A 14,075-nucleotide genomic window follows, 5' to 3' on the forward strand; every position below is an offset into this window, starting at 1 on the left:
AGGCGAGGCTGAACGCTCATCACACCGCAGCCTTATCTGTCCAAGCAGTTATGATGAATTCCACTTGTCATCTCAATAAACCTCTAAACTTGAGAAACTGTAAACTTGAAAATGGTCAGAGATTACACATTTGATGTTTAGCAGCTTAAGTAATCACACACATGAACCAGGGCATGACCAGCACTTCACTTATGTGGCAACCAAGTAAAATGTTGGACAAATTGATGGGAAATTGTTAATTCAATCGTCTGTATTACGTTGAAATTTGGCTGCTTCAGTAATGTTGATAGTGATAAAACCCTCACTTTATAAATTTATTACATTTTGACAATCCAGCACCAGTAACTGGATTTTATTCTTAAGTGCAACCCCTCAGCTCTATCATTTATGAAGTAAGTTTAATTTTGGAGGGTGAGAGTGGCAGGTTGTCAACAGCCGGTTTGAACAGAGCAGTGCGAGGTTAGCTTTGTAACCATTAATCAGTTCATTGGAAACCTCACTTTTCCATACATGCCTGGACTTCAAACACATCCTTATTGATCCTTGCCCACTGTTTGTGCCTGAACTTTAACTTTGTTCTCACTTCAGACATGTTGAGCTGCTGATTTTAGCTATGTACAGTATAATAAAGTTAACACTAGAGAGGCCATGCGCCATCAGTTGACTGGTGTTTTGAAAATCATGTGAGGAAATAGTTTTAACTGTTTCCTACAATACTACAATTTCTGTTGTCCAGTTAGGCCCACAGAATGCAAGCAGTGCTGGTAATGATTAATGTCAACCCCAGTACTTCTCTAGCATTATAAGTAAAATCAAACAAATCAAAACGGAGCAATCTGAGTGAAGGCCAAACCCTGTTTGAAGGAGAAACTATGAGTTTTTGGGGTTTTGAGTCTGGAGAAAACAACAAGTGAATTGGAAGATCAGCATGTTCTCACCTGTTGTGCAAAATATCCTGTACTGGGAGCAGTGATTTTGTAAAAGCAGATTGATCCGGATCTGAGTAAATACCACATTGTTTTCATTAGTTGATATTTCAATCATGGGAAAAACGAATGATCACGTTTTGAAATATTTTCCTAGAAACGGACGTTTTCTCCATACACCAAGAGAGTAATGTTTTGGGAGTTAAATTATTTTTCTGACTCGGGTGATTAATAAAACTTTCCACAGTGTCAAAATGAAAAGTATTTTTATGCTTTGTAATTTAAGTGTCATTGTGTGTAAATCATCTATTTATTCGTAAGTACCAGCTTTATTTGGTGAACCTGGTATCTGGGTCTATTGATCTCTTAAAAATAAGTTTCTAAACAGCTTGTATTTAAAAAAAAAAATAAAATAAATAAAATGAGTTTTATGAATGTGGTTGTGTGCAGTTGTTTTTTGTGTACACCCTCATGCACACCATCTCACCTTGACCTGTTAGCTCAGGGCCACATCACGTCAAAGTCTACATCTTTATTTGCTTTTTTCCCATCCTGTTAAAGGTTTCTGCCATCCCAACCTACTTATTCTTAGTCTGGCATTCAGAAAAAAAATCTAAGAAAATACACATGCACAGGTGCACTTACACACAGTTATTACTCAACACAAAACGGCAATATGAATTTAGGACCCACTGCCCACGGAAAATATTCTTTATTTTTTCTGAAACTTTTTCAGCAAGCATTGATCAGGTTTAGTGACGTTCTACCAGGACATCACTGAGGAAAAAAAAAAATTCTTTACCAGTTTGAACCTACTACTTTTCTCTATCACAGATGGTTAACAGTCAGAAGGGTTGTGCTGCTACTGTGCAACTCCCATTATGCAGCCTAATGCACCTCAGGCTGGTCCACTGTATCCTGAAAATGTCAAATTAAACATTTGCCCCTGGGTGCTGCTGTCATTTTCATGTAGGCATCAATTAAAGTTAAAGGTACCAATCAAACGTCAGAATCGGCTAGAGCCCGCCCCCTGGTTTTTGGAGGATGAAGTTGACAGATGAAGTTGACAAAGGCAAAGTTTGATATAATTTTGTGGACAGTAAAGTTAGTATTTCTGATATTTGGTATCTCATCCAAACTTCCTGTGGAAGATAGCCTATCTTTTTTTTTTTTTTTTTTTTTTTTTTTTGGTTACTGGTAATGAAATGTTAATTATCTGGAGGGGGGGACAATAATAATCATTGGAAGCACCTATGAACAGTATGAAAAGTATTAATGCACACTTAACAGTTTCAGCGGTTCGTGGCCTCAGGCTGGCCAACACAGCAGGAGGAAGTGGCTCATGTGTCACACCGCTGCATCAGAGCTGGTCCACTTTGCATGCTATGAGCTTTATTAACGAAAATGATATTACATGTGACTAAAAGCAAAAAATTCAGAAATGTGATGTTGTAGCTTTACGTTTGTGAATTTTGTCTTGTTGTTATCTATTAGATTATTACCCTTGGAAGCCTATTTATTTAACACAAACTATTTTTAGTATTTTTCAGAAAGAACATTGATACTTCACAGAGATGTTTTGGACTATGCGGGCTAGGCCGGGGCTTTCCTAACTTTTTCATGTCTCGGACCCTCAAGTTGACATTCATCAAGCTGCACACCTCTCAGCTATTTCAAGCGAGAGACCATGATATGAAAAAAATATTTTGTTTTTTGTTGAGTATTAAATTGTTCAGATATATTTAAACACTGACAAATAGATTCAAAGTGGTGAAATTAACACATAATGCATGTTTAAGTGATGTAAAAATAATTACTCATACTTTTTTTTTTTTTTTTTTTTTTAAACTTCCTAATTTTGCTGAGTACCCATTGGAAGCCCTCTCTAGGACCCCTGGGGGTGCCCAAGGTGATTATATTTCCCTAGGATGGTGAAGTCATGACTTAACTGACTTACATTCATTCTCCACAGCCTCTCCCCTATCTGTAACCTCGCCTTACCTGTAACCTTACACTCTCAGAAAATAAAGCACATAATTGTACCTTTTAGGGGGCCAGAGGCTTGTCACCGGGGCAGTACCTTCTAAGCTGCAGCTTTTATACCCTTGATATCAGGTACTTGTTTGCACTCTTATGGTTTGTACCTTATAGAGAGAGTTAAAATCTGCCTTAAGTTGATACTTAACCTAAATTCATGCATTCATTCATACATTCATTCATTGCATTTGACCTAATGCTGTATCCTGCTACTGTTCCTTAATATTTAGAGGAAACTGGGCATATATGTATCTTTTCCTGCTTGGGAACATATATATGTACCGTTTTGGCTCTGGAAATAGATACACATAATTACCTTGAGGTCCTATAATTATGCATAGGGGGTATATTTGAGTAGATCGCACCTTAGGGGACAGAAATGGACTCCTATTGTACCCTTATACCACAGTGATTTGGCACGGGCTTGTTTTGGCAGCGGGGCGGGTCCAGGCGGGCGGGGCGGGGCGCTGCCTGCTCCATCTGCGCTTCCCTCCACTCAGGAGTTCATTCATACAAGTTGGAGCGGCTGGGAGCGACACGGCGGACATGAGCGGACGAGTTGGGGACCTCAGCCCGAGGCAGGCACAAGTCTTAACCGAGGTTGGAAACAGAAACTCTAATCTATTGCATTAATTGCAGGGCTGTGCAGTATTCTCCATAGTACACTTCATATAGGTGTGTGTGTGGCCGGTACTCAGTGGTGTTTTGTATCCCTATGCCCGTGTAACGTGTTGGAGTTACTCATGAATGAGCTCGTTACCATGCCACTGCAAGGACTTCTGAGGAAACTTTAGATAAACTACAGTTCCTCATTTTACACTTAAAATATGCATGTCACAACCTGTATGCGTTCATAGCAACCTTATTATATTATTATAGGAATTTATCCCCCATAATAATCCTAAAGAATGAGCCTGCTTTGTGGCAGCAGTAGGCAGGTATTTATAGCCCATTTCCCCAAAAGTGTCATCCAATAGGATTTCAGGAGGGTTTTTCAAACAGTTGGCTATTAGACAAATGATCAGTTTTAATGATGTGTGCATAATGTTCCCAAGGTAGACATTGCATTACATTTAATTGCTCTGTTTTATGAATTGATAAATTATTAATAATGTATTTCCCCTGTTATTGTGTTTGCCTTTGGTTTCTACCAACTGTGTTGTAGAGCTGGCCGTGTCCCTCTGTTTTTCTTAATGTTGCTGGTTATCATATATATTAATTAAGTTATTTTATTAGCATTGCATTGTTTTTTTCTGTCCTGGTGTATTAAATAATCTGATGGTGTTTTTCTCCAGTTTCGGGGAAGGGTCCAGGACATCCTCCCGGAGCTTCCTGCACAACATGACCACTACCTCCTCCGCTGGCTCAGAGGTAAGATACAGCACTCGCGTGGCTGAGACCGGCCCTCCACACGCTTCTAGTACCAACATGGACTCTCAGTGTTTGTTTTGCATTTTCTCATTGTGGGGAGGATGCTGGCAAAACAGTAGTGATGCATCTAACCAGTAAGGTCACTTCAGTTCATCTGGAATGCAAATAAACTGTACTGGCTTGAATGGAAGAAAAGCAATATATCCAAAACATTTCAATAGCCTGCATAGCGAGGTTATTAATCCATGAGATAAAATATTGCAAATTGATAGACTTCAAAGACAGAGAAGAAATAAATAGAAAGTGAAAAGCTGACAAAGAATTGAAAAGTTCGGTTTCAAAGCAAGAAATGATAGTTAATCCACCATGTGGGATTCTCAACCCTATTTTTGTAGCTGGCTGCCAAATCCTCACCTCCTTTCAACTTCTTATTTTTATTTTACATTTTTAGTGTGTCAGGAAACCATGTGTATCATGGGATTTGCCAGTCACACACACCACACCAGGGATATAATGGGGGGAAATCCCACCCAAACTCAGGTGGCCCACTAAGCTGCTATAGCCTATATCTTGGATTCACAGCATATTGGTATTGGTGATACATGGATAAGATATTTGAAGGGGCTAAAAGCTGAAGTAAATTGATCTTTCTCCATAAATATTACTGATTTTCTTTGTAGGTAAATGAATGAATGTAAAAAAGACTCCCTAATGTGCCCAATCTGGCAGGTATCGATAGCACAGTCCTCAACTCTGGTATTTTCTCACAGTCGTAGTGTGAAACTCACTGCCTGTCGTGTCTAAAATCATGGAAACAGGTTTGGTTGTGACAATCCAGTGCGGGACCTCAGAGAGAGAGGAGAGCATGTAGCCTCTTGGTTTCGCCTGTCTGCCCCGAGGCACGAACCTCCCACAGGCGTCTGAAATCTCATGGTCACAGCCAATACACAGCCGCTGGTTTAGTTTTTGTAACCTCTCCTCAGGAGGGCAAGTCCCTCTCGTCCGCCTGTGAGTGACAGCGCTTCATGATGCGAAACACAGGCTGTTGTCTGCTCAGTCTGTTGTTTACAGGCACACCAGCATATTGAGACACATGGGCCTGTTTAACCCAGCTGTGAGCCACTGACTCTGCTCTTTATCTTTACTGTGGATTTATATCACAGCTCACTTGGCCTCTGTAAATGGCATGACTATTCCTAATCCAAATAATGTCAAGAATAAGGGAATAATATAATATTCATAATAGAGTATGTCTGTTTGTGGAGATACAAATCACCAAAATGATTCTAAAATTAATATATGCAAATAAATTATAAAGTTTTGTGAGCCCTCTTGTGAGAATTTTGTCCTATTTTTTCCGTAATCACATCTTAAAATTCATATTATAGTTGTGTGTCAGTGTATTAATTGTTCAGTACTTAAACATTTGAACTTAGAGAAAGTAAGCATTACACTTTCATATGGAATAAGCCAGCAAAGGATAAAGTTACTGTTGCTGCAGAAAGGTTTTCTTTATATTTCAGAACCATTTATTGCTATGAATTAATTTGTAATTAACTCCTACCATATGACAGAAGCAGCGACAAGCTTTTCATCAGTTTTCCTCACCTTGCCAGAAATGAGCTCATCACATTTTTGTCAACTCGGTGACGCACCCAAACCAAATTCATTTAACGAGACATTTAACTGAGACTGAAATTCAAGTTGAGAGTTGCATTAGAGAATCTGGGTGTGCCTGAGGAGTTTCATTAGAAGGCACTTATAGTCTGAAAAGAAGTGATTAAGGCCCAAAAAAGTTGGAACACACACACACACAAAGGGAGAAATTGAAGGTGGTTGTCTTTAATCACAGAGCAGGGCTGACTTACAAAAGCTAAAAGCCACATTTGACGGTCTGACTTACGGTGTCTTATTTGGCCACGAGTCCAAGTTTATCTCAAGTGGAAACAAGTGTGATTCATCTTAAGGGTTTTGTCAGAATATTACTGATGATGATTATCCTCCTGCTCCAGCCCCTGCGCCCATGAGAGCATATACACTATTTCCTCAAGACAGGAGCGTTTCAATTACCTGGAAAGTCAGTGTCAGCTTAAGGCATATCCCACGTGAAATATTTATTTGGTACAAAATAATTCACTGTTTTAGCTTTACAGATGTTTAAGTAGATTTCTGTACTTTCTCTATCATTTATCATTATGTTTCAATTTGTTTAAGGAGCAAAAAAGAACCAGCTTATGAATTTTAACAAGCATGAAAATGATGTGTGATAAGGATTACAGCAGATTGGATGAAATATAGATGCACAAGTTTGGATATCTATCTATCTATCTATCTATCTATCTTTTCTCTCTCTCTATAGATAGATTGATAGATTAATAGATACACATAAATACATAAAAAATCTGGGTTAATAATGAAAAACATACACATTTTCATTAATAGTCACAGTGAGTCATAAATAACTTTCTCAATCATTTTTCACAATTCTGTAACTTCTCTGCTTTTTTTTGCGTGTTAATCAGTCTCAGATGTCCTTCCAGCACACCCCGTCTTGTTGAGCTGGACGTGTGTGTGCTGCAGGACACATCGGGGACATCTTGTGTCTGTTGACTCTCCTGTGCAGCGGCCAGTAGTTCAAGGATGGTCGAATCGATAGAGGACCCAGTTGGTTCAATATTTGCACTGACTGTCCACCGAGGTCAATTTAACTCTGCTGCACTAAAAACAGGCCGAGTGTTTTTAACATTTTTGCTATGGTACCATCAGAACACACTGTTGCACTGGAACCAGTGCCACATTTGAGGAATAGCAAAGTAAAAATGGAATGCACTGCCTTTTGTGTTGTATGATTTCTTAGCAAATGAGTATTTGCATAACTCAGCTAACTCCAGTGTACATTTTGCAGAAGTCATAGTTACTCTGCTTGTGCTAATATTTGAAGACATACAAAACATCCAGACATTTTTACTGCCACAAACTCACTCCAGTTTTTTTTTTTAATTCCCATGTTCTCCTCTAATTTTTATTTTTTTTTTCAGCCCGCAGCTTCAATGTTCAGAAAGCCGAGGCCATGATCAGGAAGGTAAGGTGATCTGTTGAAAACGTGTCATCGCCCATGTTATTTAGTGTTGCTTTGATGATGACAGCCCATTTCCTTTCCTCTGGCCACATGTGCACCCATCAGTTACACCTGCTTGATATATGTGGGTGGTAACAACTGAAGAAAGGACATAGACTGCATGTGCAACCCAGTTTGAGATGATAGAAACACTGAGAATATGGGCTGGGAAAATGTTGCAGTGAGCGTTGTTGTGGATCACGAGGATTAAAAATTATCTCCTATATAAAGTCTGTTCGTTAGCCACTCAAGGCTAATTGTTATCCACACACACACTCACACACACGCACATTAGGATGTTTATAGCAGTCCTCTGAGGTCAAACAGTGCCGAAGCCTCTTTTAATTGCTGATGAATAGTTTTGCCGGTGGTTACTGTTGCTGTCACTGCTGCAGATAATGGTGCTGCATGACTATGAGGTCCAGGCCTGCAGCTAGACGTTGCTACACTATTTTTGGGCAAGTTTCACCCTCAAATATTTTACCTCACAGTGGCATGGGAAGGGCCATAGTGGATATTTCCTACAGCTGACTCAAGTCGTTTAACATCATTGCAGCTTAGTGACTGCCCCAAAGCAGGGCTGTCCTTAAACATTTGGGGGGCTTGGGCCAAGAAATCATATGGGGGCCCTCATGTTTCTAATTTTCATTTTTTTCTAATTTTCAGGTAATTTGGTGACCGTTTTCTTGTATTTTTTTTTTTTTTTTTTAACTAATTTCTTGCTAACTTTTGGGGTTATTTCTCGCTATTTTGCTCACTGCTCAAGTCAAAGAGTTTACCCTATGAAACCTGAAAAGATTCACTCTTTCAACCACATGGGGAAAAAGCAGTGGGATAATTAGCAAAACAAAATCACAAGAAATTTACCAGCAAATTAGGGAATAAACAAACAAATAAATGGCAAGAAAACTATATTCCTAATTATTAAAATTATATATTTAAACATTAGATCAGTGATGCTGGATCGACATCTGATTTCTTGGGTTGAAATGCTTGGTGGTAAGCCTAGATTTTCAAAACCCTCGCAAACAGGGTCGAACTCGAGTGTGGTTGCGAGTGTGGTTAAGGTTGGGGCAGTCAAGCGCTGCCATGCTGAATCAGGTGTGCATGTGCAAGAGCTTTTAGGATCTAAATGCCAGCTAAACGATAATGCTAGTAAATCGAGAGTTACCTTCTAAACATGACCCTCTGATCCGGAGTTGCCTTAGTACGGACAGCCATATGTATGTAGCAATACAGAGATACTTAATACTGAAGCACATGCACAGCACCTGTGAGAGCTTACTGAACTTTTGCTTGCATATCATGACTGTATATCATGGTGTGCATATCATTGAGGTAATGTGATTCTCTCTACTAAGCAGAGCTGTAACCATTCCTTCTAACAAGTCCCCCCCCCCCCCCCCCCCCCCCCCCTCTCTCTCTCTGCAGCATGTAGAGTTCAGGAAGCAGATGAAAACAGATACCATCATATCTGACTGGAAACCTCCAGAGGTACAGATGCTTTATTTGTCGCAATATGTATGTATTTGTATGCATGTATATATGATCATAACTGTTAAAGAGATTTGTCTTGCTTGCTTGGCTTTATCTCTATTATTAGTACAAAGTGGCCTGCAACCTGCGCTTTGACATCAGAAATGTGTCTGTTGCTGTCCATTACAACCCATGGTGTTGCCCTTAGGTGATCGAGAAGTATGTAGCTGGTGGGATGTGTGGCTATGACAGAGAGGGAAGCCCCGTCTGGTATGATATTATCGGCCCCCTGGACCCCAAAGGCCTCATGATGTCGGCCACCAAACAGGACTTCATGAGGACAAAGATCAGGGACACGGAGATGCTCCACAGGGAGTGTCGGAGACAGTCTGAAAAGGTCAGGGGAAAAAAATATTTTCGGTTTTTTATTTATATTCAGACTGGTGTGTGTACTCTCTTGTGTTATTTGATTAAAATTGATCTTTTCTGTTGTCTTCATATTCCTCTCTTCCGCTCTCCTCCCTCTGGCTTTTCTGTGACATTTTGATGCCCGTCTTAGCTCGGGAAGAATATCGAAGCCATTACTCTGATCTATGACTGTGAAGGCCTGGGGCTCAAACACATGTGGAAGCCTGCAGTGGAGGCCTATGGCGAGGTTTGCCTACGACTCACACCACAACAATAATAATGCAACAGTGAACTGAAAAGCATTAAATTAGTGCCAATAAATCTCTGACATCAACGTGCACTGTTAAATCTCTCTGTTCCTCTCCAATAGATCCTCACCATGTTTGAAGAGAACTATCCAGAAGGGCTAAAAAGGGTGTTACTCATCAAAGGTGCGTTACTTCAGCAGATTTGAATAATCTACTTCTTTGTTGCACCTACACTGTGCCAACAATTTTAATATTATGTGCATTTTTTGAAGTTCCTGTCATTGTCTTTGTCTCTTTGCTGCAGCTCCCAAGATTTTTCCCATGGCCTATAATTTAGTCAAACACTTCCTGTGTGAGGAAACACGACGTAAAATTATCATTTTGGGAGGTATGGCCATTTTTTACTTAGCAGAAACACTGCCAGTGACATGTGCATGTTGACAGGAATCAGTAATTATATGCTCCTCTATAGGTAATTGGCAGGAGGTGTTACGTAAATATATTGATCCAGAGCAGCTTCCGGTGGCGTATGGAGGGACTCTCACTGATCCCGATGGAGATCCTCGCTGCCGGACCATGGTGAGAGGAAGAACAAGGAAGGGGAAGATCTCGCTCAACATCCCGAGCTGACTTTGTAAATGATGAAGTTTTTGTATGCTGTGTTTGCAGATCAACTACGGCGGCACGGTGCCCAGGTCATACTACGTTCAGGACTCTGTGAACGTTCAGTACGACCACAGCGTGACCATCAGCCGCGGCTCGATCTTCCAGCTGGAGTACGACATCACTGCACCCAGCAGCCTCCTCAGGTAATACTGCAGGTGCAAAGGCAGCGGTGCAGAACTGGCAGAGACAGATCTGAGCGGGCGTGAAGTCTGTGCATGCTCACCAGTCGATGCCTGTAGAGCTTCTTATCTGTGCTGTTATAGACTCCTGCTGCCGTGCAAACAATGAAAACTGGGTTTCATTGGTCTTTACTTAACATATGAACAAATATTCCCAAATAAAGCTGTGCAAATACCTTTAAAGGTAGGAAAGACATTCAACAGGTGTATTTACCCTCCGGGACAATAACAGTCTGACAGGAACATTGTTTCTACAGGAGACACTGCTTTGGGTACCTTTAACTGAGGCCTAATATTGGGAAGACTGCTATAATATATAACAGACATATAAGTACTGTTACTTTGCTGACATTTTACTTAGGAAGCAGTAAAATTACTGATGAAATATATATAAAATATATACATGAAAAAAAAGATGTTCTAAACAATATTCTAGTTCATATTCAATTCTTTTAAGAATTAAAAAGAAAATGTCACAAAATGAAGAGCATAAACAAAGTAAATCCTCTTCCTTCAACACAGTTATAAATGATGGCCAGTTTATGGCACAGTGCTCTTGCAGAGCCTTAAAAATTTGTAATCTGACAGATGAGATTTAAAGCGTACCATGGTGCAACATTTAAGAGATAGTGTGCCCATTTTCAAAAATCTGACATGGTATGATATAAGACAGTAGTGGTGCTATCTTCCTCTCATTGTTACTGAGTGCTGGATACTGGCGGGAGTACACATTTTTATTTTTAAAAAATGTGTACAAAACCTCAGAATAAAGAGAGTAATTGTAATTTGTTGCAGAAGCTCTCAGTACTTATGATCCCTCCTCTGGCTCCTGTTCCTTCACAGGTGGCAGTTTGCCAGTGACGGGGCAGATATAGGTTTTGGTGTATACAGGCGAACCCAGGAAGGTGGCGGTCAGAAAGTGTCCGAAATGCTCCAGGTTCTGCCGAGCGAGCGCTACAATGCACATCTTGTTCCAGAGGATAGCTCGTTCATCTGCTCCGAGCCTGGAGTCTGTGAGTAGTCAAACCAAAAAACCCTCAGTAAATTTGTTTTTAAACCTTGGAAACAACTCTGCAGGATTCAAACTCGCTTCCTCTCACAGTGTTATTTCCTCCGCCTTCATTTTGTGTAGATGTGCTGTGTTTTGACAACAGCTACAGCCTGATCCAGTCCAAAAGGGTGAGCTACAACGTTGAGGTTCTTCCTCCTTCAGACTACCAGAGTCAAAGCCCACGGAGCAGAGGAGATGGCAGACTGCAGTGATAGAGCCGACCCCCCCAACCTCACCCAGCCTGTCATAGTGGGGTCAATTGTTATCCCATGGCTTGTGATCACCCTTGGTTGGCAGTAATCAGTCATGGCAAACTCATTTCCCATGCATTTTTGTGTTATTGTGTTTTTCTGTGGCATTAATCAACTATTATATATCAACAAAGCAAATAATTACTAGTAAAAATCTGGTAGATCCTGTTTCACTGGTGTTTTATATTAGAACCACAATTACAGTGCAGTTGTAGACAGAAAAAAAAATCTAATAATTTATGACTTTGTCGAGATTTTGTAATTAAACCAATAGCTTGCAAGGGGATGCTGGTGGAGCACAACTACGTTCCCACTGACCCGCTCCATGCAGCGCCTGCAGGCAGCTCCAAGGTCACACAAGCCACACACACAGGTCAAACACAGGGAGCTGGCTCTTTTTGTTAACTGGAGCCTCAGCATAAACAAAGCACTGCTGTTCTCAGTGTAGCCAGTGTAACCGGCTATTGTGGGATAAATACCTCATGGATACTGGAATTACTGGCTTTTGAACAGGACTGACTCTTGTCCACCCAAGTGCAGATCTTTTTTGTTTGACTGGTCTAAGCCCTTAGGGACCAAACGTGTTCAACGACAGAAGCCACAAGGGGAAGCCAGGCTTTTTTTCTCTCTCTCTCTCTCTCTTACCCAGTTTCTGTTTTGTTTTCCACAATAAAAGCCCCTGGTCATTCATTAGTGAGAGAGTTCTATCTCTCACTTCATTCAATTTGTTCTTACTATCCTCCCTCTCTTCATAACATTTTATAAGGGAAAATAAACTTTTGTATGATCATGTGCTGGAATGGAGAATAATAATGACAAGTGCTTGATATGTGTTATGTGAACACAGCCTTCAAAGCCAATGTGAAGTCTCATTAAGACAGCTAATGTACATAAAAGATGAGGTGATTTATTTTTTTTCTAATTTATGAAAACTCTTTTCTCAGTGATATTTAGGATGTATATTCATGTAGCCTACACATGCAAATCCCAACTGAACACTGAGTGAGTTATTAATATCTATTGTACAATTAAATAGGGAAAATTTGCTTTTTAGTATCATATTAATTTGATTTCATTCTGTTTATTAACATTGTTTAGCAACTGGGATAATTTTACCCTAGTAATTTAAACCTCCAGAGAATTATTATAATAAAAATTGCTGCCCAAGTTTATTTTTGGTAAATAAATCAATAGTAACAACAACAATGTTATCATGCGTTTAGAGACGTTGAATAGGGTTTACCTTCTTTGTTTACAATTATTTTTTTGACTTGGAAACCAAAAGCCTTTACCTTCATTTTTGCTTGTGACCACTAGGTGGCACTGTCAGCGCGGACAAATGTAAATCCCGAAGCGTTCATGTTACATAATTGTTTGTCGCTGGAAATTGTGGTTTACAAGGAAATACATTTTGCTAATAAAATTTGAAACCAGTTCACTGTGAATACTGTTAGATAAATGTGTTTTATTGACTGACCAAGCTGTCAAATGCAATGTAAAGACGAATAAAATTGCAATTTAGCATTTGGTTTTGGGTCAATGCCTTCCCTCCTGTAATTGTCCACTATTATTAAACATTATGCACATCTAAATAGAGAGGCAAGCGGGGTATCCCAGATCGCAGGTTGAAAGACGGGCCTCCATCTTCATTTCCAGGGAAATCATCGCAGGAGAAATGCTGAGTCGACTAAAACGCATCACCAGACTAGTGGTTGCCTGTCTCCGCATCCAGCAGCTGAATGTGGGCGGGCAGCGTGCCAGAGAGATGCAGGGTGCTGCTGGAGGGTGTGTGTGTGTGTGTGTGTGTGTGAGAGAGAGAGAGAGAGAGAGAGAGAGAGAGAGAGAGAGAGAGAGAGAGAGAGAGAGAGAGAGCAGGGAGGGAGGGTGTGTTACCCAGATGCCATGTGCCTTTACATAACAGCTGCGTCTGGATACAGCTGGATAGGAAAACCGCTGGCCGCAACAGCATCCTCTCTGCCGCATTACTCGGTGGCTGACAGAGAGACACCGCGACATGCCAGGGAGTGAAAAACAAAACAAAACAAAAAACAACAGCAACAGCAGAGGGATGACACATGAGTCATGCAAAATTTGGTTCATTTACCTTGAGTGGAGCCTGGCTGCAGCTGATGTAGTTTTGCAGCAGCAGATAGTTTGGCCATTGTGGTTCAAACTAGTCATTAAGGGACAACAGTAGCCAACTCTAGGGAACTTGAATGGCTTCTTATACATATCGCACAGCTGTGAGTCCCAGTGGGAACACCTGATTACACTAATCATATTAATCAGTGTGATGGTGATGATGTGAGACAGTGAGAGAGGTGTGGCGTGTGTGTGTGTGTGT

The 14,075-nt window shown here is 40.5% G+C and overlaps 1 protein-coding gene across 1 annotated transcript; it reads left to right on the forward strand.

Moving 5' to 3' along the window:
- Nucleotides 1–4,250: 4,250 nt before the first annotated feature.
- On the forward strand, nt 4,251–11,692 carry sec14l7 (SEC14-like lipid binding 7). The gene is made up of 11 exons (XM_030064909.1): nt 4,251–4,334; nt 7,373–7,416; nt 8,884–8,946; nt 9,137–9,325; nt 9,488–9,583; nt 9,707–9,767; nt 9,889–9,972; nt 10,057–10,163; nt 10,254–10,393; nt 11,273–11,442; nt 11,562–11,692. The coding sequence occupies exons 2-11, from the start codon at nt 7,405–7,407 to the stop codon at nt 11,690–11,692; spliced, it is 1,053 nt and encodes a 350-aa protein (XP_029920769.1). The 5' UTR covers nt 4,251–4,334; nt 7,373–7,404.
- The last annotated feature ends 2,383 nt before the right edge of the window (nt 11,693–14,075 follow it).

Source organism: Myripristis murdjan, chromosome 12, assembly GCF_902150065.1.
Source record: "Myripristis murdjan chromosome 12, fMyrMur1.1, whole genome shotgun sequence".
Classification (NCBI taxonomy): Eukaryota; Metazoa; Chordata; class Actinopteri; order Holocentriformes; family Holocentridae; genus Myripristis; species Myripristis murdjan.